The sequence below is a fragment of the Sinocyclocheilus grahami genome, unplaced genomic scaffold (assembly GCF_001515645.1).
Source record: "Sinocyclocheilus grahami isolate Dianchi unplaced genomic scaffold, SAMN03320097.WGS_v1.1 scaffold22.1, whole genome shotgun sequence".
NCBI classification, from domain to species: Eukaryota; Metazoa; Chordata; class Actinopteri; order Cypriniformes; family Cyprinidae; genus Sinocyclocheilus; species Sinocyclocheilus grahami.
Window position 1 is genome coordinate 1837617 of NW_015505201.1, and position 26398 is coordinate 1864014.

Below are 26398 nucleotides of genomic sequence, written 5' to 3' on the forward strand. Positions count from 1 at the left end.
TGTTAGCTTTTAATATACGGTTTTATCCTGATTAAAGCATTTAACACAGTATGTCCATGTTTAACGCTTCTCATAGCTATGTGAAAATAAGTGTATAATTGTAACAGTTCGTTGCTGGAGCTGAGCTGAATGAGAGAGAGAGAGAGAGAGAGAGAGAGAGAGAGAGAGCTTGTGCAGAGCGTGTGCAGAGCAGGGGATGCGAGTAACAGTGAACTGCTGCTTTAGAACATTGATTTTGAACCTTGTGAATCCATTAGAATTGTTAGAAGACAGAATCGCGATTCATACATGAATAGATTTTTACGTGCACCTCTAGTTTTCTCTTCCTCTTCTCTAAAGCAGCGCAGCATGGCCTCGCCCCCTTTGCTGCCTTTTCCCGAGGGCGGGGTTTATCAGGGTTTGTGATGTCACGAACCCGGGAAGTAACTCGCTGTAGTCCCAACCAGCCGTTTTTGTAGAAATTAAACTGCCAGAATTTTAAAAGACGATATCTCTGTTTGCATTGAACTTTCAGCGCCGCAACTTTGCAGATATTGTTTATGCTCAAACAGCAACATTACACACTAACTAATGTTAAAAAAGTGAAATCGCAATGAACCACCCCTTTAAAGCCTTCCTTGAGCGGCTACGTTCACAAATAAAACAATTTGCGCACAAAGAATGATTAATTATCAATTGAGAATTTGTTATTCATATGGTCTGGTGATCATATGGCGTGCCTGCAAATACGGGACAAATTGTGTTAGCTTTCATACGGGATGCTTTGATGCCTTAAATACGGGCATCCATATTTCAACCCCAGTGGCATGACAAGACCGGTTCTGACGATTTGTGCTACCCTGTCAGATTTTGCTACCTCCCATTAAAACAGACGGCAGCATAATTCGATAGCGAAAAGTGCTACCTATCAGGTTTTGTCAGAAATTGGCCCTCACGGCCAAAAAACAGACTGGCCCACCGGGAATCCTCTCGGTGCTCCCGATTAGCCAATCCGGGCCTGATTGATTATATTATTAAATTAAAGGTTTTTACAAACATGTCAGCATAACCAATTAAAGGAACAGTTAGCCCACAAATTTAAATTAAAAAGCAGCATGGAAGTATCATAAAAGTGCCTTTCAGCAAGGAACAGACTACAATTTAAGACGTTACGCAGTCTCATATATAATTTGTGCATCCAGATATTGAAACTTGCATACTGTCATCGGTTATGAGATGCATGAGAATCAATGGCTTTAAAGATGTCAAATCTAGTGACGATTTAAATTCCAGTCTGTTCTTCACACAAAGTGATTATATGGCTTCAGAAGATATGAAATACAGTGCCAAGTCAGAAGTCAGAAAAAAAAGTGCCAAGTCAGAAGTCAGAAAAAAAAGCCCTGAAATTTTCGAGTGGATAAATGATGACAGAACTGTCATTTGCCGCCCAAATGTGCACGCAAAGAAAGAAGGCGTGGTTTCAGGAACAGCAGTCGTGCTGATGCAGCCATGTCAGGGAGACGCTGTGTTTCAACGCAAAAGCAAAAGCACTTTATTTGGCCTTCCGGAAGTAGATGCAATTAGGAATCATTGGTTAAGATTTATTTACAACAGAACAACACAACCCAGATGTTCGAATTTGTGCAACACATTTTATGGATGACAGTTTTTTGAACCTAGAAGAGTACAAGGCTGGCTGTGCACAAAGGCTATTTCTAAAAAAATTAAAAAAGGCTCAATTCCGACTTTGCTATGACAATCTGCCGCTTCTGAATCAGCAACTGTAAGTATGTTTTGTTATAGTTTAAGTATTTGTTATTAACTGTTCAAATGCGGAGTTTTGCACAGCGCAGAGTAACACGTCGTGTGTGTGTGTGTGTGAGGGGAACAGGGTCACATCACAGGAGAGTGAAATGCCTGTCAGAAATCATAGCACGTCAGCTGTCTTAACCGCGGCTTGTGTACTGCTTCATCACTGTGTCTGTCACGCGACTCTGTTGCCCTTTCGGGCTTGAACTGATGGTAAAACTAACGACATTATTAACTGTCTTTATATTTACTTTGAAAGCTGAAGCTCGTGATTATGGTAAGGGGCGTTACATTTCCGACGCGTGCTTGTGGTGTTCAGCCAATCACAATGCACTGGGTCAGCTGGCCAATCAGAGCAGACTGCGCTTGTCAAAGGAGGGGGCTTTGTTGAAAACGACGTGTTTGAGAGAGGCGGGGCATAGAGGACCTACAATAATGTACAGTATTTGAAAAATAATGTGTTTTTTGAACATTAAAGCATGTCAAAATATTCTGTTACACCAAATACACAAAATAATGATCTTTAAAATAGCATCATATGACCCCTTTAAGCCTTCTTTTGAACCACAGACGTTTTCCTCTTTTGTTTTTTATCCGCCATCTCTATCTTTCTGTCGCTCGGCTCGCTAATGTCCATCCTGTGCACTGAATGCTCTCCCCTCCACATCATGAGTAGACACGCCCCTTACTGCTGATTGGCTACAAGTTTGTTTTGCTAGTCGGCCCGAATCAATTTTCTAAAGCGTTTTTTGAAAAATCGCCTACCCCACCTTTAAATGTGGGAGTGGGTTTCTTTCAAGATAATCTCCCTTTCAAAGACGAGACTCTGATAGTATTACGAGTACACAACCACAGCACTGGGATAGTGGACACTAGGTTTGTCTACATGATACGACAGTAAGAGGAAACTAAAATAGTCTCATTGCCCACTAAAGAGCCCAGACCTTAACGCTGTTTACAACACAATCCCCTCCACCAGTAATTAATGCTATTATAAAGAACATGAGACGCTATCATACTTACATGGCACAAAAGAATATCTATGATGACAGCATAAGAGAAAGGAAGAGAAGACATTTTCACATGTAAACTCTACTTTTCCATGACAACGTAAGAAAGTATGGACTGAGGGTCTCTGAGAGGAACTTTAAAAAAAAAACAGAGGGGATTGCTAAACGTTTAGTTTTATGTGAACCACAAGAATTCGAATTATGTGAAATGTTTTCACAGCCATTTTTTGAGGGTATGTACTGTGAGGAAAGAAACACGATGATAGGGCAAGTGGGTGGGGTTAAATGAGTGGGCGGAGACTTACGAATGCAGTCCATGAACTCCGCCCTCAACCTGAGCAGACATCGTCCTCTTCTCAAACTTCAGCTCTCCAGAGTACATCATCGATCTATATGTAACGCAGGTGAGACTTACACAGGTGTAGGTAAAAACAAACGACATTCTTTTCCGTGTTGATGTTTTCTTTCAGGAAGTCAAGTCGAAAAAAAATTTTCCTTCACTTTTTCTCTGTTCTTATTTTTCCTTAATAAAAAAAGCAGCAATTATACCTTTTAATGCTGCCAACCATGTTATTAGCTTGGCATGTGGTAGGAAAAAATTTGCACACTAATGTTCCAATAAGCCACTTTGAAACTCTCCTGTTATTTTATATATTAGATTTTTTCTTTTAATATAGCCTACATTATGAACAGAACGGATATTTCAAACATACTGAAATACTTTAGCAGCGGAGCGAAGATGGAGCAGGGTTTCTGATATCAGTGATCGAGGAGTGGAGTGGGAGCGGGAAATGGTTAACCTGGAGAGGAGTGATTATTATATGCTCAGAGCGCGGAGGGGAAATTGTTGCCACTCCACTCCGCTCACATACTCTGGTTTGAAACTATATATTGTTGAAGCATTAGTACAACTAAAGACACACAGTGAACCATGATTCACTACTATATACTGCTAGTTGAATGTAGGAAAGGAAAGGCAATATTCTTTTTCTAGAGAGAACTGTTGAACAAAAATTTGTTTAGTGCAGAATGAGTATAATATTTTCAGTTCGTTTTTTTCCAGAAGAAAAAACTGCCGGCCAAAAGTTTGGAATAATTAAGACCTTGTACTTACTTATCACTAAGAGTAAAATATTAATATTTTGAAATATTGCTACAATAAAAAACGGTTTTAATATATTTAAAAATGTAATGTATTCCTCTGATAACAAAGCAAAAATTTCACCAGTTTTGTTGGAGCTCAACTATCAATAATGGCTCTTATTACTATTTTCAATGCTATGGAATAAATTACATTTTAAATATATTAAAATAGAAAACATTCCATTTTAGAAAATGTTGAAATTGTAATATTTCACAATATTACTGTTTTTGCTGTGCTTTTATTAAATAAATACAGCCTTGTTGAGTTGGTGATGTCTTTTAAAACTTAAAAAATCCAAACTTTTGACCGGTAGTGTATGTCTGAAAAAAATGCCATTGGTCCAGAAAGAAAGACTTATACGTTTATATCTGCTAAAAGCTCATTTAGTTAACTAGCTGCTATTTCTATAAGCGACTAGAATACAGCAGATACTATCACAGAGATGGCATCAAATCTAATAAACATGAATTCAAAGTCACAATAGTGCGATTTTTATTTCATGAGGTCTTTAATCAAGCTTTTCAGATGTCTATAAAGGAAAATGACACACTTACCGCAGAATGGACAAGCTCTTTGCACCGATATCCTGGCAGCCATGTTGAATTCCAGCAATGAGGTAAGGAACAAATTTGTGTATAGAGCCTTTATCCTGAACTGAGCCAGAGACTCCCTGAGCCACCTTCACTTTATCACCTTCACTGAAAAACACACACATATACACACAACCCATTATGTCCAGCATATAAAACACTACTATGATTTTTCACAGTCTTTTTTATTGCCCTTTATGTATATATTTTATTGTTTTAACCTTGTTTTGGACTTAAGACTCTAAAAATATAAAATTTGAATTGTTGCTATAAACTATCAAATTAGTGAAGAGCATATGTGAAATTAATACACCCGATGTTGTCTTTATGAATGTACACGAGGTCACCTGAGTTTAAGAGGGTTTACCTAAAGTAACGTTTCTGACTGCTGTTGTTTTTCTCCATGGCGTCCAAAGAGCCCATGCCACGGTACTTCTTCAGTCGTACACCGTCTGAGAAAAAATACTCACCGGGCGCTTCTGTGGTTGCCGCTAACAATGACCCCATCATCACTGAAACAAAGCAGGCAGAAGGGAAGGGCACGGTGAGGCACAGACAGTAAAATATAGGCAAACAAATCCCAGCCATTAATAACAATGATCGTTCAGGCAAATCACCCAGAAAAACACACACCTGTGGAAGCTCCCAACGCAAGGGCTTTGACAACGTGCCCAACCGTCTGGATGCCACCGTCTGCAATGACTGGAACCCCAAAACGGCGGGCGTATTCAGCCACTTTATACACAGACGTGCCCTGCGGTCTCCCACACGCCATCACTATATGATATACACACAACATGTACACATATTTACATTGCTATATAACATCTAATTAAATGTTTCCTGTTCTTAAAAATAAAATAAAATGATAATGTTTGTCCCCAAAATCCTAACTCTAAAATAAAACGTTTGCCATTTTTAGACATGAATAAAATTACCATTTTTCCTTTTACGATTTATACACCTTTGCATTGCTATAAAAATAACTAATTCTTTTTTTTTCTTGTTCATAAAATAAAATCAAGTAAAATAAAATAATCCCAAAAGTCCTAAAATCATTTTTGAATGCATTTTCAGACATGATTATAGGAATAAATGTCCTTTTAAGTGTCTACATACACACATTTACTATTGCTATATAAATAGGTCATTCTTATTTTTTCTTGTAATTCAAATTAAAGAAATATAATAAAAACTAAAATGATAATTGCTATTCCCAAAATCTTTTTTTTTTTTTGCCGTTAATAAAATAAAAATAATTGCTGAAAACCAATCCCAAAATCTCAACAACAAAAAAATGCTTCTGTCATTTCCAGAAGTGAATTAAGACACCATTTTTCCTTTAAAATATGTCCTCATTTCACATTTAGCTAACTTTTGGGAAATTTCCACAGCAAGTTTGTCCTACAAAGTCAGTCAAAAACTCACACATACCTTCCTGTGTGATGCAGATGGATCCACAGCCCATGCCCACTCGTAAAGCATCAACACCAGCATCTATAAGATTCTTTGCTTGAGCAGCAGTCACCACTGTATACAAGAGAAGGAGAATAAAACACAAAGAATATGCTATTACTCGATTTAAGTATGGAAAACAACTGTAGCTCCATGCATCTTAAATATATCTAATTTTACACATGTTATACAGAAAATAACCACATAAAGGACAAAAAAGCCTCACCGTTTCCTCCCACCACTTGTAGTTCTGGGTATTTCTGTTTGATGTAGTTGATCATACTGATCTGAAACACTGAGTTCCCCTGAGAAGAGTCCTGAGACAGAATAACAGAAAAACCATCACATATCATGTAGGCTTAAGAGCTAAAAGGAACAACATTGTGTGTATACTGTGATTTTGGCCCCAGTTTTGCAGTCTGAGACCAACTTTGGAAATTGTAAAAGACTTCTCTTATTTTATGCAATATTATTTAAATTTTGTGTGTCACACAAGGAATGAATGGTTGATGCAATTCTATTCTGCAGTCCAGTAGAATTTAGGTTCTACCCTGCCCTAATCCACCTGCTAATTAATTTCCCAGTGAAACCAAAGAACTTGATTAGCTGGTTCACGTGTGTTTGATTAAAGATGTAGCCCAAAAGGTGTGACAGTACATTTTGGTTACATCTTTGCACATAAATCAAAACAAATTTTTACTGTCATTTGCAAGCGATGATTCGGCAACTTTAGTCAATATTTGGCAACTACAACAACAAACACCTTGTGACGAGTGGGGCGGGGCCGAGAGCCGTGGGAACGGAGCGAGGCCGGTGGAGTAATTGATAATGAGCGACACCTGCACCACTCACCGGTCTCGAGTCTCATGGAGGAGCTAAAAGGGAGGAGTGACGACAGTGTCGGTGTTATCATATCACTCACTATTTAACACTCTATCTCACTCCCTTCAACGGCTGAGTATTGTATGCGCTTATCGCCAGCAGTGATAGCTACTCTACAGAGCCCTCGTTAGCTTCCTAGCCTAGCCTAGCCTAGTCTTGTCTTGCCTTGTCTGTTTTCTCGGTTTCTGATCTTTGCCTGTTTTCCTGGATGTATCCCTTTAGTCTTGCCCTTTTGATTCTGTTCGCCGTTTGTTGACTTTTGCTAGCCCTAGGACTATTCTTGTGTCTTTTCCGCCATATACCTGTTCGCCATTGTTCGACCCTGCCTGTGTTTCTGACCTCTCTGCTTTAAATAAAGCTTGCACATGGATCCGACAGTCGGAGGAGAGAGGACCAGGCCCGGAGTTTATTTTGCTATTTTGTGTTTGTTTATTTTATTAAAGTTTCTTTGAAGGTTCGCCTTGTCTGTTTTCTCGGTTTCTGATCTTTGCCTGTTTTCCTGGATGTATCCCTTTAGTCTTGCCCTTTTGATTCTGTTCGCCGTTTGTTGACTTTTGCTAGCCCTAGGACTATTCTTGTGTCTTTTCCGCCATATACCTGTTCGCCATTGTTCGACCCTGCCTGTGTTTCTGACCTCTCTGCTTTAAATAAAGCTTGCACATGGATCCGACAGTCGGAGGAGAGAGGACCAGGCCCGGAGTTTATTTTGCTATTTTGTGTTTGTTTATTTTATTAAAGTTTCTTTGAATGTTCGCCGGTTCCCGCCTCCTTCTTCCCGTGACTACGAACTTTGTTACATTGGGGACAAAACCCGGGAGGAAGGAGGGACACTGTCAGAGAGCCCTCGCTGCTGAGGGGGATCGTGGTGCTGACGAGATCGGGCAGCAGGAACGAGCGGAGAGAGACCGCCGGTGGCTGCCCGAGGCGAGGGTGCTGGAACGATGGAAGACGAGGTGGGACGGAGAGCTTGCTGCCGCGCTCCTGGGTCGAGGAGGGGTGGCTGCCGTCCGTGAGGGAGCGGAGGGGTCTGCCCATTCGCCAGGAGGCTGGAACCTGCTGCCATCCGCCATGATTGGGAAGGAGCAGGAAACGGGGGACTCGCTGCCGGCTGGCTGCCCTCAATAGGAGGAGTGGTGGGCCGTCCACCAACGATGTCCAGTACCATCACATGGCACCGCAAGTGAGAGCCTCTCAGCCGGGTGAGGACCAAGTGGCAGTGGGTCCGGGAACCGGACCGATAATTATTATAAATTATTATATATATTTTTATCCTCTCTCCCCTCTCTCGTATCTTTCTCTCCTCATCCTTCCGTCTCCTTTTCTGCTGCCGCGCTCCTGGGTCGAGGAGGGGTGGCTGCCGTCCGTGAGGGAGCGGAGGGGTCTGCCCATTCGCCAGGAGGCTGGAACCTGCTGCCATCCGCCATGATTGGGAAGGAGCAGGAAACGGGGGACTCGCTGCCGGCTGGCTGCCCTCAATAGGAGGAGTGGTGGGCCGTCCACCAACGATGTCCAGTACCATCACATGGCACCGCAAGTGAGAGCCTCTCAGCCGGTTGAGGACCAAGTGGCAGTGGGTCCGGGAACCGGACCGATAATTATTATATACAGTGGGTACGGAAAGTATTCAGACCCCCTTAAATTTTTCACTCTTTGTTATATTGTGTTATATTGCAGCCGTTTGCTAAAATCATTTAAGTTAATTTTTTTCCTCATTAATGTGCGCACAGCACCCCATATTGACAGAAAAACACAGAATTGTTGACATTTTTGCAGATTTATTAAAAAAGAAAAACTGAAATATCACATGGTCCTAAGTATTCAGCCCCTTTGCTCAGTATTTAGTAGAAGCACCCTTTTGATCTAATACAGCCATGAGTCTTTTTGGGAAAGATGCAACAAGTTTTTCAGGGGATCCTCTGCCATTCCTCCTTGCAGATCCTCTCCAGTTCTGTCAGGTTGGATGGTAAACGTTGGTGGACAGCCATTTTTAGGTCTCTCCAGAGATGCTCAGTTGGGTTTAAGTCAGGGCTCTGGCTGGGCCATTCAAGAACAGTCACAGAGTTGTTGTGAAGCCACTCCTTCGTTATTTTAGCTGTGTGCTTAGGGTCATTGTCTTGTTGGAAGGTAAACCTTTGGCCCAGTCTGAGGTCCTGAGCACTCTGGAGAAGGTTTTTTCGTCTAGGATATCCCTGTACTTGGCCGCATTCATCTTTCCCTTGATTGCAACCAGTCGTCCTGTCCCTGCAGCTGAAAAACACCCCCACAGCATGATGCTGCCACCACCATGCTTCACTGTTGGGACTGTATTGGACAGGTGATGAGCAGTGCCTGGTTTTCTCCACACATACCGCTTAGAATTAAGGCCAAAAAGTTCTATCTTGGTCTCATCAGACCAGAGAATCTTATTTCTATCCATCTTGGAGTCCTCCATGCGGGCTTTCATGTGTCTTGCACTGCGGAGAGGCTTCCGTCGGGCCACTCTGCCATAAAGCCCTGACTGGTGGAGGGCTGCAGTGATGGTTGACTTTCTACAACTTTCTCCCATCTCCCGACTGCATCTCTGGAGCTCAGCCACAGTGATCTTTGGGTTCTTCTTTACTTCTCTCACCAAGGCTCTTCTCCCCCGATAGCTCAGTTTGGCCGGATGGCCAGCTCTAGGAAGGGTTCTGGTTGTCCCAAACGTCTTCCATTTAAGGAATGGAGGCCATTGTGCACCTTAAGTCCTTAAGTGCAGCAGAAATTTTTTTTGTAACCTTGGCCAGATCTGTGCCTTGCCACAATTCTGTCTCTGAGGCAGTTCCTCAGTTCCTTTGACCTCACGATTCTCATTTGCTCTGACATGCACTGTGAGCTGTAAGGTCTTATATAGACAGGTGTGTGGCTTTCCTAATCAAGTCCAATCAGTATAATCAAACACAGCTGGACTCAAATGAAGGTGTAGAACCATCTCAAGGATGATCAGAAGAAATGGACAGCCCCTGAGTTAAATATATGAGTGTCACAGCAAAGGGTCTGAATACTTAGGACCATGTGATATTTCAGTTTTTCTTTTTTAATAAATCTGCAAAAATGTCAACAATTCTGTGTTTTTCTGTCAATATGGGGTGCTGTGTGTACATTAATGAGAAAAAAAAATGAACTTGAAATGATTTTAGCAAATGGCTGCAATATAACAAAGAGTGAAAAATTTAAGGGGGTCTGAATACTTTCCGTACCCACTGTATATTTTTATCCTCTCTCCCCTCTCTCGTATCTTTCTCTCCTCATCCTTCCGTCTCCTTTTCTCTCGCCTCGTCTGTCTGTCCTTACCCCCAGGTACGCCGCGGCCGCCGTGATCGGCTCCCCCAGAGGGGGGAGGGGGGGAGTAGAGCGCAGTGAGTGAGTGCAGACATTTATTATGCTGCAAAACATTGTAAATGCTGTTCTTTTGTACTTTCTATTTATCAAAGAATCCTAAAAAAATCCATCACAGTTTCTACAAAAATAATTAGCAGCAACATTGACAATACTAAGAAATATTTCTTAAAGGGGTCATATGATGCGATTAAAATTTTTCCTTTCTCTTTGAAGTGTTACAAGCTCTTGGTGCATAAAGAAGATCTGTAAAGTTGCAAAGACTAAAGTCTCAAATCCAAAGAGATATTCTTTATAAAAGTTAAGAGTCAGCCACACCTACCTAAAACGGCTCATTCTAACACGCCCCCACATACCTACGTCACTATTAATGAAGATTTGGATAACGCCGCCCAAATGTTCACGCAAATAAAGAAGGCGTAACTTTTATTCTCGCTGTAGTATTGTTGTTGCCGCCGCCATGTCATGAAGGCGCTGTGTGCTTCGTTGTGAAAGCGAAACTACTTTGTTTGGCCTTCCAAAAGAGGACGATATCGCTTCGTCATGCCTGGAGCTGATTCGTGCTGGTCGCTGAGGAAATACATCAACTTTGCGCTGTGGATCACCGGATCGACTTTCACCGTGGATGAAGCGAAGTTCAGCCCGGGGTCGTCACATGTGGTTGCCACAGGCATCACAGTATGGTAAGGGACGTAACATTTCCGTCACACTCTTGAGGAATTTGGCCAATCACAACACACTGGATAGCTGGCCAATCAGAGCACACCTCACTTTTTCAGACCGATGAGCTTTGTAAAAATCGATGTAAATGTAAAAATCAGCATATTAGAATGACACTGAAGACTGGAGTAATGGCTACTGAAAATTCAGCTTGGCATCACATGAATAAATTGTATTTTAAAATATAATAAAATAGAAATCAGTTATTTCCCGTTTACATTAATAACAAAAGATTCTGATGAAGAAGGTCGAATAATTTTTATAAAGGGTTTACTTTATGTTAAGGAAATTGTTATTGGATGTGGCCCAAATAATCTTACAAGTAGATTGGCAAATTTAGACTGCAATAATGTTATTTTGGTCGGTGATTTTAATTGTTTTCTTAATCCTACCTTGGATAAATCACCCTCAGTTACTTTCACGTCACAAGTTTCTACTGTAGTTTGATTTGTGACGCGTGTTATGAACAGAATCTTCTCAATATTTGGAGGTTTCATAATCTTACCTCTAAAGAGTTTACTTTTTTTTCTCACCTGCATCAGACTGCCTCTCGAATTGATTATATATTTGCTTCATGTCATATGGCTCATTTGGTCAGTCAAGCAGATATTGAGACCATCACCATCTCTGATCATGCCCCGGTCACTATCTCTATACGTCTAATAGATAGTCCAAAAACGTCTTATTTCTGGAAATTAAAGCCTTATTATTTGATCAGTTTGTGGAATATCTAAAGGAGAAAACAGATTATTAATCCTTTGTAATGATTTAAAAGAGACGGATCTCAGAGTGTTATGGGATGCCTACAAAGCTTATATTAGAGGTATGATAATTGCTTACGTAAGTAAAAAGAACAAGGATAAAATAGCTAAACAACTTCAATTAGAAAAGCAAATATCCCATTTACAAAGGCAGTATTATATCTCAAAATCGAAAGATGTACTTACCCAAATAAAGCATATTAGGACGTTATTAAATGATTTGTTCACTCATGAGTCTTTAATGACTCATACAGTCTAAAAGACAGCTCTTTTTTTTTTTATTTAGTGGTCCCAAGTATAACTACTAGACAGCATGATTTATTAGAATCCCCTTTCTCTTTGACAGAAGAAAAACTTTGGTTTTAAAATCTTAATTTGTGAGGCTCTTTCAGACATTTGTAAGGTTACAGTTAAAGCTTCCCCTATTATGTGTTTACTCAACATTTTGCCTCCTCCTTTACAGGAACATAAAGACATTATTCATCCTTTATTGATGCTGGCATAGAAAGCCATTATGAACAAATGGGTTGGGGATGGCCCTCCCTTTTAAAGGGAATGGCTATTTATTTATGATAAAAGACCCTAGAAAAAGTAAGATTCTATCTTATGGGTAAATTTATGTAATTTAACAGAATGTAGGAAGAACCATTGAGATCTTTGGGGGTTAGTGAAGATCCCAGCATAATATGAAAAATGTAATAAAAATCTACATACCCCTATTTATTTATTTGGTTATAAAAATATGGTGATATAAATTGGACATGGTTGTTTTTGTTTCCCTCTATTATGTGTTTTGATGAATATTTTCCATGTATTTTTTCTTTTTTTTATATATATACGTTTTTGTTTTTTTTGTTTTTATTATTGTTGATACTATTATTATTTTGGCTTTTCTGTTGTGATCCTGATTTGTAATATGTTTTGTGCGATACCCACTGGTTGCTGATCAATTAATAATAATAATAATACAAATAATAAAAAAAGAAATCCGTTATTTTAAATTGCAATATTATTCAAAATTTTACTGTTTATATTGCATTTTTGATCAGATAAATGGCCCAGAGCCTGGTCACGGCCTAGAGCAGGGATCCTCAAATCTGGCCCACGAGATCCACTTTCCTGCAGAGTTTAGCTCTAACCCTAATCAAACACACCTGAGCATGCTAATCAACGTCTTCAGGATCATTAGAAAATCACAGGTAGCTGAGTTTGATCAGGGTTGGAGCTAAACTCTGCAGCACATTGGACCTCCAGGGCAAGATTTGAGAAACCCTGGCCTAGAGCCTGAAATCTTTTTTTTTTTTTTTTTGCAGGTTTATTTCGAATGCCAGCTTTCAGAATTTTACTGGAATGGAAATTATATTTGGGACATGGTAATTGCGCTACTTTGGGCTGTTTTTTTTTTACTGGCATGGGCTTGGGATGCACAATTAAAATGATGTAATAGTTGCAGACAGTTATAAGAGTTGATGTGATAAATACATCTTTTACTTATACTGTGTGAACTCATTGCCCCGTTAGCTCGGAGAGCTTTATTTTCCCTCCTCAATAAGTTTTGTCAGTTGTTTTGTTTATTGGTCTAATTCTTGTTTCTTGGGTTGCATTGGTTAGTCACTCAATTAATTCTCTTGTGCTTTGATAAGGAGTTATCACAAAGTTAGGCTGTTTAGTTGTGCTATCTTACAATCAATATATAGTAAATGTAAGTTAAAGTGTCGCCGATGTAACCAGTTAAAACTTGGAGTGGCGATGAGGTCTTCAAATGTATGGAAAGAGTCTTAAAAAAGGTCTTAAGAGGTATTAAATTTAACTCCATGATTCCCATAGATACCCTGGCATCCCAGGTACACTTTTATTTTCATGTTTGTTTAATTCAAACTACCTTTGTTTGGGCCAATACAGTTTACCACTGAAAAGCGTGAAAACATGCTAATGCTGTATTCCACTACCTGACCCATGGAACAAAGAAATAAAATGGAAATGCTATTTTTAGCTTTACAGGTGTTTGACTGTAAGCAAAGTCTCCATTGCATGTTTTCTGCAGGTGTATGATTATAGAGAGGGTCATTTACCATGTTTGACACATTTGTCTCTGTTTGCTAAACAGGTTTGTTGCGAAAGGTTTTCTTTTGTCATGTTGGAAATTTGACTTGCTCATGCATTTTTTTGCTTAAGGGAATGGCTCACCCAAAAATGAAAATTCGCTCAAAATGCACTCACCCTCTGGCCATCCAAGATGTAGATGCGTTGTTTCTATTACAGAACAGATTTGGAGAAATTGAGCACACTGCAAAAACTGCTTTTCTTACTTAGATTTTTGTCTTGTTTCCAGCCTAAATATCAAAAAATTCTTAAATCAAGAAGGATTTTCTAGACAAGTAAAAATTGTCTTGTTTTCAGAAAAAAAACAAGTGAAAATTAAGTGAGTTTTTGCTTAGAACAAGCAAAATAATCTGCCAATGGGGTAAGAAAAATAAGATTAAGCAAAAACTCACTTAATTTTCTGAAAACAAGACAATTTTACTTGTCTAGAAAATCCTTCTTAATTTAAGAATTTTTAGATATTTTAAGAAATAAGACAAAAAATCTAAGCAAGAAAGGCATTTTTTGCCTAGAAAATCCTTCTTAATTTAAGAATTTTTAGATATTTTAAGAAACAAGACAAAAAATCTAAGCAAGAAAGGCATTTTTTGCCGTGCATTACATCACTTGCTCACCAATGGATCCTCTGCAGTGAATAGGTGCCGTCAGAATGAGAGTCCAAACAGCTGATAAAAGCATCACAATAATCCACAAGTAATCCACACGACTCCAGTCCATCATTTAACATCTTGTGAAGTGAAAAGCTGCATGTAAGAACCAAATTCATCATTAAGATGTTTTTAACTTCAAACCATTGCTTCCGGCACTCAAAGGACTGCTAGTTGCCTACTAATAGTATTGCTTTCTCCAGTGAAAAAGTCACGCAAACGTGTCGAGGGGATTACTTGTGGATTATTGTGATGTTCTTATCAGCTGTTTGGACTCTCATTCTGACGGCCCCCATTCACTGCAGAGGATCCAATGGTGAGCATGTAATGCTAAATTTCTGTTCTGATGAAGAAACAAACTCATCTTGGATGGTCTGAGGGTGAGTAAGTGTTTCTCATTAAATGTGCACATCTATTCTTGGTGTTGACATGTTTGCAGCTTGGCAGAACAAATTATGGAATTTTGCAAGAGAAATTCTGAGTTCTGTTGTTTTTGTCCGAATGTAAGTTTCAATGGAATGCAGCAAAAGCGACGCAAAAAGCTAGATCTCCAGAAACAGGACTGTGTTCTGCTAAAGTTTAATGTCATTCTATTCCCCTTAGGACTCACCAGAACTATCATGTCCACTCCTGCCTGCATGAGCAGGTCTAGCCGATACTTGTCGTCCTCTCGGGTGCCGATGGCAGCGCCACACAGCAGCTGTTTGCGAGAGTCTTTGGAGGCTAGAGGATAGTCTCTGTTCTTCTTCAGATCGGTACGAGCTATTATAGCTACAAGCTCATCGCTGTCATTCACTATAGGCAGTTTACCTGAGAGAGAATAACAGGAATGTGATCAGCAAGCTTGTGCTAAACATCACAACATAAACAGGACTGCAGTTGAGGCTCATACCTTTTTTACTGCGCTGTAAGATGTCATTTGCCTCTTTTAACGTTACACCTGCTGGAGCAACCACTAAATCTTCTCGTTTTGTCATTGCCTAGAAGATTTAAGAAATTTCAGAAACTATCATTCATGCATATTAGTAGCATTAATGACTATTATGCGTGTTTAAGGACAACAACAATTTAGAATTGTTTATTTTCTTAATAAAAGCAACTGGTTTTATTGTGAATGATTCATCAGTGATCAATGTTTTATTTTAATTTTAAAAATATTTAAAATAAGTTGTTTTGATATTCTTTTATATACATTGTTCAAATGTTTTTGAAAGCCCCATATGCTCACCAAGGCTGCATTTATTTGATCAAAACTACACTAAAAACAGTAACATTATGAAATATTATTAAAATTTTAAAAACTTAATTTTTTTTTTTAAATTTTAATATTTTCTATTTTAACCTATTTTAAAATGTAATTTATACCTGTGATGGAAAAGCTGAATTTTCAGTAGTCATTACTACAGTCTTCAGTGTCACATGATTCTTCAGAAATCATTTTAATAAGCCAATTTGGTACTCAAGAAACTATTATTAGTTATCCATTTTCACTCAAATTGACACTTTCTGGAGGTTAAATGAATAATTAGATTATGAAACATCACTTAAATTGGAATGAAACGTCAAATTATTAAAGAATTAAATTAGAATTCAGAAAATTCAAATCACAAACCTCCTCCAGTGGCCTGTCATAATCTTTCTCTGACAGGAAGTCAATGTCTCGTGACGTAACGATGCCCACCAGCTTGCTGCCCATCTTGCCGGTTTCTGTAACTGGGATGCCGGAGAAACCATGCCGTACCTTTGCGTCAAACACATCGCCAACCGTGTGTCGTGGACTCATCACTACAGGGTCTGTAATGAAGCCCTGCTCAAATTTCTGCCAATATGACAGATACAAAAACATGTTAATTATTGGTAGTTATCATTTTACTGTATCTGGAACTTATATCTGGAATCTACAGTTTACCAGACTTACAAAATACAAATACTTTTTTTTTTTATTATTCCTCAAAATCTTCATCTCTTAGCACTCAGGTGACTGACCTTGACTTTCCGGACCTCATTGGCCTGGAACTCAGGTGTGCAGTTGTGATGAATAATTCCTATTCCACCCATGAGCTATGGGAAAAACCAGTGAATGAAATGGAAAAGCAATTACGATTCAGTGCTGATATATAACGTTTCTGTGATTGTTACTTACAGCCATAGCGATGGCCATGGAGGACTCTGTGACTGTGTCCATGGGAGAGGAAATGAGTGGCGTCTTCAGGGTTATCTTGCGGGTCAGGGCAGATGTCAAATCCTATGACAACACATGACTGTTACAAAAAAAATCATTGTCTATGTAATCAGACATGTTCAACTAAGCAAAGCTAATTTATAACATTTGGTCATTTTAGGAGCTCAACTTAAGTCTGCTACTTAGGTGCAAGTAAAAATGACCTTTTGACATAAAATCATACAGGTTAAGAACAGCATAAGGGTTAGGAAAATAATAATAAAAAAGGTAGTTTTTTGAGTGAACGATTTCTTTGCAAAAAAACATTTACGGGTACACAGAATAGTGTTGCTATTGTTAAGTCAAACCAACACTATGACAAATTGTTAATTTAAATAAAGCTGAGGAAAAATAAAATATAATTGTGACCCTGGACCACAAAACCAGTCTTAAGTCGCACAGGTATATTTGTAGCAACAGCCAACAATTCATTGTATGGGTCAAAATTATCAAATAATTATTATAAAAAATTATCATATAATTATTATTACTGAGGAAAAATAAAATATAATTGTGACCCTGGACCACAAAACCAGTCTTAAGTCGCACAGGTATATTTGTAGCAATAGCCAACAATTCATTGTATGGGTCAAAATAAAAAAATTATAAAAATTATAAAAAATTATCATATAATTATTATTATATGATCATGTTCCATGAAGATATTTTGTAAATATCCTACCGTAAATATATCAAACATTGCTAAGGTCTTCATTTGGACAACTTTAAAGGCAATTTTCTCAATATTTGAATTTTTTTGCACCCTCAGATTCCAGATTTTCATATAGTTGTATCTCGGCCAAATATTGTCCTATCTTAACAAACCATACATCAATGGAAAGCTGAAACATAAATGAAAAAATTTTATGTTTTTGTTTACATAATATATGTGTGTGTACTGTGTATATTTATTATGTTTATAAAAATACACACATGCATGTATATTGTTTCAAGTATTTACATGTACATACAGTATATATATATATTTTTTTTTGAGTTCACACATATATTATGTAAACAAAAACTTTTATTTTGGATGCAATTAATCGTTTGACAGCACTATAATAAATATTATAATTATATACAAATTTTACTAAAATAACACTTGACTCAGTCACACAAGTTGACTTAATCAAACTGTAGACACTGTCACATCTTATTTTTCTTCTTTCTCTCTAACACCTGTGTCCCATCATTAACCGCAGCTCAGCGTAATCTCAGAAGTGCTCAAAGAAAACACAAACAGTGTTGTGTACCTGCGTTTACATCAGCAGGAAACTAAACTGCCTGCCCTACTGGAAAAGAAACATTTTAAACAGACTCACAGACTACCATGAACCAAAACATATATGAGATTTTCAACAAAATAAGTTGAAATGGTACCTATTAAGTTGAACTGATTCCCTGTTTAAATAAATCATTGGCTTATCTATCCCAGGAAAGAGAATTTGTTCCATCTTTAATTAAAAATGTGTTTAAAGTTGTGGTTCCAGGGGGACTGATATTTGTGTCATCCTGGTCTCTCTCTCTCTGTCTCTCTCTCTCACACACACACACACACACCTGAGCTTCACTGCTTGTGACAACATGCCCAGAACACCAGGGACTGTGTGGATGTTAACACAGCCAAATTAACCTTTCATCCACACAAACACCTCCTTTGGTCCTTTGCAGACCTTCCACCTCACTGATAGTTAAAGAGCTCCTGTTCCATCAACTTATTCATCTGAGTTGATTCATGTGATCAAAAATGATCCTCTGCACTAAAACTGTTTTCTAATACAAGAGCTTTTGAGGTCTGTTCCACCCATTTGTTGATAACCTCTGATAAATGTTGGTGGTACTCACCACTTCATCGGATGTGAAGTCAATGAAGCCAGGCAGTATGAGGAAATCACTGAATGAGGAAGGACAGATGGCAGAGTTAGGCAACAATGACCTTTAGATCAGCAATTTATGAATCAGAACATTATCAAAATTACAAAATGCTTAAACACACACTCAAATCAGTGTCAAAAAAGGAAAACCACTCTAAAACAAGCATACAACAAACTAAGGTTAATTCAGAATTCCGGGTATTATTATGGCTAGTTTATGCAAACATGACAGCAATGTATGCGACTACTAAACACTACCATTTATTTAGTAAGGATGCATTACATTATTACTAATGACATTTTTAATGTCACAAAAGATTTCTATTTTGAATTAATGCTGTTATTTTGAACCATCTATTTATCAAAGAAAAAAATGCATCATGGTTTCCACACTGTCAACACTGATAATAATAAGAAATGTTTCTTGAGCAGCAAATCAGCATATTAGAATGATTTCTGAAGATCATGTGACACTGACGACTGGAGTAATGATGCTGAAAATTCAGCTTAGCATCACAGGAATAAATTACATTTTAAAATATATGAAAACAGAAAGCAGTTATTTTAAATTGTAATAATATTTCACATTATTTCTGTTTTGTATATTGATCAAATAAATGCAGCCTTGGTGAGCATAAGAGATTTCTTTCAAAAACATTAAAAAAAATATTAGCAAGTCGACTGATTATTTTAATGCAGTGCATGAGCAAATGAATATGTGTGTTTGCCTGTAGCATTAATACTTTAAGAAGCCACAAATGATAAACTTGCACGCGTACAGTATGTCTCTGGTCTTGTCAAGAGGAGTTATATAATCTACTTAAGATGTGGCATACTGAGACGTCCTGTTAATGTTCTTAACCGTGTCACCAATGTCACACGCAAATACACATAGCCTCTAATGCAGCGGTACTATACTACAAAAGTGTGTGCAAATGAAAAAATATGAGATTTAGGTTTAGTCACTTGACAATTTAATGCCTCCTTGCTGAGTAAAAGTATTAAATAAATCTGACCCTGAACTTAAAGTGGTACCCAAAACTTGATATACGAAAGCATGTTATCAGTGTTGTTAGAATCTAACTTGACTTAAAAGCACTGTTATTGTTTCAGGGCTACAAATAGAAAGTGTTAAATGATATCCCTCACTTTAAAGCATGATAATGTAAAAATGGGACCGGGATTGTCTGTCTCAGGAGGATGTGTGAGAAGGCACTGTTCAGTGTCCGGCCCCATGTGGCCTAACGCTCATAAAACCTACATTAGACCAGATTAAACACTCCAGCCAGCATGACAAAAATAGATGCAGAGACCACTGCTCTGATAACAAGTTTTCATAAGGCTGGGAAAGCATAAACACATTCATATTCACACACAAACACAAGCTCATTTAACGCACTGGTGTAAAACATACTATGTTCATAAACAATCTGCATTTCTAATTGATACTAAAGCACATGTTGAGCAAGCAGTGACAAAAGGGACCACACATGCACTCTGGTTTTGCATTGTCCCAGAAACACGGGTTGCATGTGGTGGGACGGAGCACTTGAGCTCCCCGTTGCTATGGAGATGCACGAGGGTTGCCATGGAGCTGAGAGCCATCTCACTGACAGATGTCCAGAAAGATGCCGCATGTGTGTCCCAGGGTGAAGCTACACATGATAGGACCTGTGCTGACATTGTGCTGTCCATGTCAGTCTTTGTGACTGACTACAAGGCAGGGCATCTTGAAAAGGTTTTTGTGCACATGATCCCTGACTTACTTGTATGTGAGACCATCACCGATGGCAAAGAGCTGCTGGGCAGTGAGTCCATCCTCTGGAACGTACCCAGTTCCACCGCTGATAAGGTAATCAGCCATGCTACAAACATACAAAAGAGAGTTTGTAACATGAAATTTGGTTTCAACTTCAACCATCCACAGACAAAATGTACTGTATGACTATAAACTATGTAACAACTTTAAAACACCTTTTCAGAGAGGTATTGATTTGGCATTGCATGTTATAGTGATACAACAGTGTCCTGCTGTGAAATATATTTCACAACATAATATATATATACTGTATATATATATATATATATATATATATATACTCTTTGAATAAAGGCGTCTGCTAAATACGTAGAAGTATATGTAATTATAGGAACAATGCCTACTGATAGTTAGGCGAGATAAATGTCAAAAACACAAAGAAATTCAAAATGAGAAGAATTTAAACGACAATTTTCTGTGCAGATAACTTGCTGCTCATTCTTCAACGTTTATAAGCCCGTTAAACAGAAAAACAAAGAGGAATCAACTTACAGTTTCGAGTTACTTTCTCTTTCAGACCAGTGTTATGAACACACTTCCTTCTGCTGAATATTCACCCTCACGTACAGTATCTCACATGCTGACGGCTGTATTAAAGTGCATTAGAGATCAATGCGGGGATCTGCAGTCTCTCATCCCGTACAGCAGCGTTCTGAGGAGGCTGAGGCTGCTCTGGATGGAGGGTCTCATGGAGAGACCGTCAACCGTGTGAACTGAAGTCACATGATGCCCGCTCAGTTTAACGCTTGGAAAGGGAACAGGAAAGGTTGAGCTAAACACTCCCCAAACCTGTTTTTGCACGTTTTCTGGGAGCCAATAAATATTTTTTCATTTTTTAAATATCTCTGGATTTACATAAGCCACTCTTATGTTGAAACGATATAACGCATAAAAATGTTCGTAATACCTGAGAGATTTCATTGAATAATCGAACTAGACTCTGAGAGAAGTACACAAATCGTTCTTTTGCGTCGAATCTTTGCACAAACCCACTTCTGATAGGTTCTAAATGATAAAACAATAAATATACTGTAAAAAAAAAAAAACTGAGACAAGATTTTATATCATTGATCTAATGCAGTAGTTCTCAAGCTAAGAAGCTGGAACAACTGTTAGTAAAGTTATTATAATGCATGCAGCAAAACACTTTATCATTACTAAGATCAGTCAGTTAATTCATTGTTATGAATTCATTCATTTAAATTTGTTAAATGATGATTAAATGATTAAATAAAATGCTTATTTGTTTATAAATATATCATTATGCTGATTCTGCATTTACAGCTGATCTATAATACATTACTGTCTTCACTTGTTTTGACTGGACAAAACAGCGGTCACCCTCTCCTTCTTCTCTCCCATTCACTCTCACAGCTGTTATTTTTCTATTATTCCATCTACAATTTCAACACAAGTTTAAAATATGAAGAAATGACTCACATAAATACACAAAAGGGGACCAAAATCAACATGAGTTATTCCCAAAACAGCATTAATTATTAAAATTCATTATTAATCATAATTATTTAGTTGGTCATCAGGTCATTATTTTTACATATATAACATTTATATAGTACAAATATATAATTGAATGAAAGAAATCTGTGTGTGTGTGTGTATAATGGGTATAGACATAATTTTGAGTTAATATATACACCATATATTTGTATAAATGATATATGGCATACATAATGTATATTTGTGTGTGTACAGTATATGTCCCTCTTTATTAAATGTGATCAAGTATGATGTACAGTGTCTTAGAATGGTAAAATCAGATACTTGAGAAAAGGAAACCAAGACCTGCTCATTCATTCATTCTTAATAAGTAGACCTACACTATGTTCTCACCTCTCTGGTTCATATCCCGCCTGTATTCGGGTGGCACTGTAGCGCTGGGCAGCCGTCTCGTGCCCGTGCCCGTGTAGTGTATTATGGGTAAACGGGCCATGAAAGTGATGATCCGAGTCTCGTAAAGACATCCGTGGCCTGGCCGGCTCCATGTCCCCCACAATACGCCGGTAATCAATTTGGTAGCTGTCCCTGTCCCCATCCGCATAGCGGTCATACCCGTGCCCATCCATATCAGCGAAATCCAGCGGGTCGTCCTCCACCGTGGCTCTGTTTGAGCCCGACCAACCCCAAAAAACACCTGATTGTTGTCTCACCCCCCTCACCTGAGACCACCTCACAGTCACAGCTGTTTGCTCATACACCAAAGTTTAAAAGAATATAAAATCAATAAGAGATGGATATGGGAGTCCTCCGTTAGATTTGTATCCCATTTGCATAAGCTATTAGCATCTTCCAAACCACAGGCCAAAGTTGTAGAGTTGTGCAAGTGCAAATCAGGTTACCTGTAGATGAAGTTGAGATTTTGATCAGCAATTGAAAATCCCAAATTTCAAATGTCCAAAATGAGAAGCTTCTAAGATCTGGTTGGATGTCTTTTTCACAGTCCCACTGATCAACCTGAAAGAAAAACCAGATCACAGAACCTCAGACAGTAGTTAACCGGATGGCAGACAAGCAGAAATTGAATGAGCCTGGTTCTCTCTCTCCCTGTTTCACTTCAGCTAAGCTCTGTTTCTGACAGAAGCGCGTCACTTTCACAAAGAGGATTGCAGAATTAAGTGTGCATGTGTGTGTGCTTTAACAGGGGGAGGAACTTGTGGTGCATGGTATTCACTAATGGAGCGAAAGACAAGGGATGGGTTTTACATGCCCCACCTCTTGTTTCTCCAAAGGTATTTTAACATTGCAGTGCACATTTGAGATTTTGTGTGGCTATGAAAAGCATGCATTTGTGACAATTAAAATATGTGTTAACAGTTTATTTGGGGCGTCATTTTCATTCTTTTGCGTGAGCATGCATGCATACGCCTCTGTCACTATGTGTACGCACAGCCTAGAAACAGCTTTCTCACAAACAAAGTCAAATCCCAGGGTGCACTGATGGAGTGTGCTCAACCCTGGAGAGGTTTCAGGTTGGAGCAACAGAAAACGGCTCTTGACGGGCTAATTACACGCAGACGCTCTGCAAGAAGAGCTCTGGCAAAACCGTGGCTTGAACAAACATGTACCCTTGTTTGTGTGCATAGGTAAACGAGTGTCCTTCCTTACATCAGACACTTGTGTTGACCTATTTATTTTGAGGAAAATGCAATTAGCTTGTGATTGAAGGTGTGTGGTTTGTGTCTGTCTGCATGTTGTGGGAAGGTTTTGGGAGAGGAGAAAGGGGTTATGGGTACACAAATAGGTGTTTATGTCGTAGGATGTTACGTTGTCAACAGGTCAGCCAGGTATTCAAATCCCCTTGACGTATTTTTTAAAGTCTCACCATCACTAAGCAGGAAGAATTAACAGACTTATGTAAGGAAGGCAATTGTTCCTACACTGCCACCATCTGGCAAACCTCCGACAGAACAGGATGGGGTGTGTACTGTATTTGTGGAAATTGATGAACTGTGTATTCAGCAATCACACACATTTTGTCATTTTAAAAACAAATAAACATATAGATTGTGATTGTTGTGTACACTGGGAAAAATATAATTTATTTCAATAAGTATTGTTGCAGTATATTTTACACTTTATGTATGTATGTAATTTTTACTATCATTATTATTGTTAATATTTATGTGTATTATTATGATCCACTCCATGTTTGACTCTATTTCTTCTATGGAACACAAAAACACAATTTATTAAGAATATCCTGGGAACTTTTCATGTAGTGAAAGTGAAATGTCAATAAAATCGATAAAAAAGCACCATAAATGTATTCTTAAATTGACTTTGTGTGCTCCATTATAAGTCTTCCGAAATTATATCGTAGTTTTATGTGAAGAACAGACTAAAATTTGAGTTCTCATTATGTACTTCATGATACATTTACGGTGTTTCTTTGCCATGATGGAGCTTGACAGACATCTCCTTACGATATATTAAAAAATATCTAGAATATTCCTTCTGTCCCACAGGAGGAAGAAAATCATACAGGTTTGGAATGGCATGAGGATGAGCAAATAATGACAGAATTGTCAACTATTTAAAATAAGTTAATTTGTCTTGACTCATAGGCAAATGCTTTCACTGGAAACCAAGACAAAAATATGACCTACGTCTAACCGTCGCAGAAACCTGTACACATCATTTGATTTGTGTGTATGTGTATGTTAGACCAGTTTATGTGTTTATGTAGTATGTTAGACTAGTTTAAGTGTTTATGTAGTTAATAAAACCTTACTTGTATCACACTTGACGTGGTTCATTGTTTGCTCATAACTGGAGTCACTTAATCATGCAGATTTATGCTACAAGCTTTTGTAGAATTGTACAGTAAGGAAGTTATTTCCCTTAACCAGGAAATTAACGTTCTTAGAATTGACAAGACAGTTGACCCTGAGAGGTCAGCTAAATATCTACAGCGGATCTAATATATTCATAATTAATTATAACTAGTTATGATTAATTATTCATATTTCCCATGAGCTGATTCGTTACAATATTAACATGATTTGGCCAATTTATGAGCATTTTTAAGTAGTTAGGACAAATATGATACTTAATTATATTAGTTAATTATATTAGTAAGGATGTTTGGCCCTCACAAGCATAACCAAACCAAACAACCTCATTAACATCAACAAGGAGACAGAGTTGCTAAGAGTCTGATGAAAAGTCTCATCTGTAAGTGACAGAGTGCTTGTGACAGTTGCAGGGGATTGCGGTAGGAAAGCCTCTTATAGGCACTGACTGCAGCTTCCCAATGCTGCTGAGAGACTGCAAGTTTACTTCACACACACAAACACACACACATGTCTGGTTTGCTATCCTTGTGGGGACTCTCCATAGGCGTAATGTTTTTTCTACTGTACAGACCGTATATTCTATTGCCCTACACCAACCCTACCCCTAAACCTACCCCTTACAGGAAACTTTCTGCATTTTTAGATTTTCAAAAACCTTAATTCTGTGTGATTTATTAGCTTGTTTACCCGTGGGGACCTCAATTTAGGTCCCCACCGTTACACGAGTCCCCATGAGTCTGTGTGTATTCAGGTTTAAGTCCCCACCAGAATAGAAAAACAGGTGTACACACGCACACACACACACACACACACACACACTAACATACAGCCTACTGCATGCAGATTAGCTTAATGTTTTTATGAATTAATAAATCGGCTGGAAAGCTTTGTATCTAAAGAATTCATGTAGGTTTAAATGTATAGGCCAATTATATTATTGTTCATACACCTCTTCCAATCCAAGCTTGTCATCTTTTCAAATTTTCTTTCTGTTACATGTGACAGAATTATCTGCCTTATTAACTCTTAAGAAATCTGTGTGTCTGTGGAAACATCAATTTGTTGACTAAATATTCTGGTTAAAAATACAGTGTGATTCAGACGCTCACCTGATGAGATGATGACCTAATCCAGTTTAGTATTGGTCACTGACGTCTAGGTGAAAGTGACTTTGAAAGTAACTACAATTTATGTACTCGTTTTAGAGCATCAGAGTTGGGCAGTAGTGTCGCTACAAACTGTCACGCTGTTTCTGAGTTGCTAATTTGCACAGTGTAGCTGTAATTTCGTTCACAAACTCCAAAATGTTACATTTTTACTGAAATGATCATTCAACATTCATGTAAATATGTTTGAGAATCAGAACTCGTTTGAGTCAGTTCTTTTTTTAAAGGGATCATATGATGCGATTTCAATTTTTCTTTCTCTTTGGAGTGTTACAAGCTCTTGGTGCATAAAGAAGATCTGTAAAGTTGCAAAGACTAAAGTCTCAAATCCAAAGAGATATTCTTTATAAAAGTTAAGAATTAACCACGCCTACCTAAAACGGCTCGTTCTAACACGCCCCCACATGTCTACCTCACTATGTGGGAAGATTTGCATAACGCCGCCCAAATGTTCACACAAAGAAAGAAGGCGTAACTTTTATTCTCACTGTAGTATTGTTGCTGCTGCCGCCATGCCGTGGAGACACTGTGTGCTTCGTTGTGAAAGC

The 26398-nt window shown here is 38.3% G+C and overlaps 1 protein-coding gene across 4 annotated transcripts in view; it reads right to left on the reverse strand.

The window, feature by feature from the left end:
- impdh1a (IMP (inosine 5'-monophosphate) dehydrogenase 1a) overlaps window positions 1-22955 on the reverse strand; it is a 25728-nt gene extending 2773 nt beyond the window's left edge. Inside the window, exons 1-16 of one of the 4 annotated variants that reach the window (XM_016243313.1) lie at window positions 22223-22300; window positions 20864-21116; window positions 20319-20417; window positions 18524-18572; window positions 16598-16699; window positions 16441-16515; window positions 16067-16273; window positions 15347-15434; window positions 15065-15264; window positions 6214-6304; window positions 5967-6062; window positions 5166-5309; window positions 4900-5044; window positions 4497-4640; window positions 3104-3187; window positions 2812-2828 (exon numbers count right to left, since the gene is read on the reverse strand). In XM_016243313.1, coding sequence (XP_016098799.1) covers window positions 2812-2828; window positions 3104-3187; window positions 4497-4640; window positions 4900-5044; window positions 5166-5309; window positions 5967-6062; window positions 6214-6304; window positions 15065-15264; window positions 15347-15434; window positions 16067-16273; window positions 16441-16515; window positions 16598-16699; window positions 18524-18572; window positions 20319-20416 — 1540 coding nt within the window. In that variant the 5' untranslated portion in view covers window position 20417; window positions 20864-21116; window positions 22223-22300. Of the gene's footprint in view, window positions 1-2811; window positions 2829-3103; window positions 3188-4496; window positions 4641-4899; window positions 5045-5165; window positions 5310-5966; window positions 6063-6213; window positions 6305-15064; window positions 15265-15346; window positions 15435-16066; window positions 16274-16440; window positions 16516-16597; window positions 16700-18523; window positions 18573-20318; window positions 20418-20863; window positions 21117-22222 lie in introns of all 4 variants that reach the window. The other 3 variants (XM_016243291.1, XM_016243297.1, XM_016243304.1) reach the window with 3 other exon arrangements.
- Between the last annotated feature and the right edge of the window lie 3443 nt (window positions 22956-26398).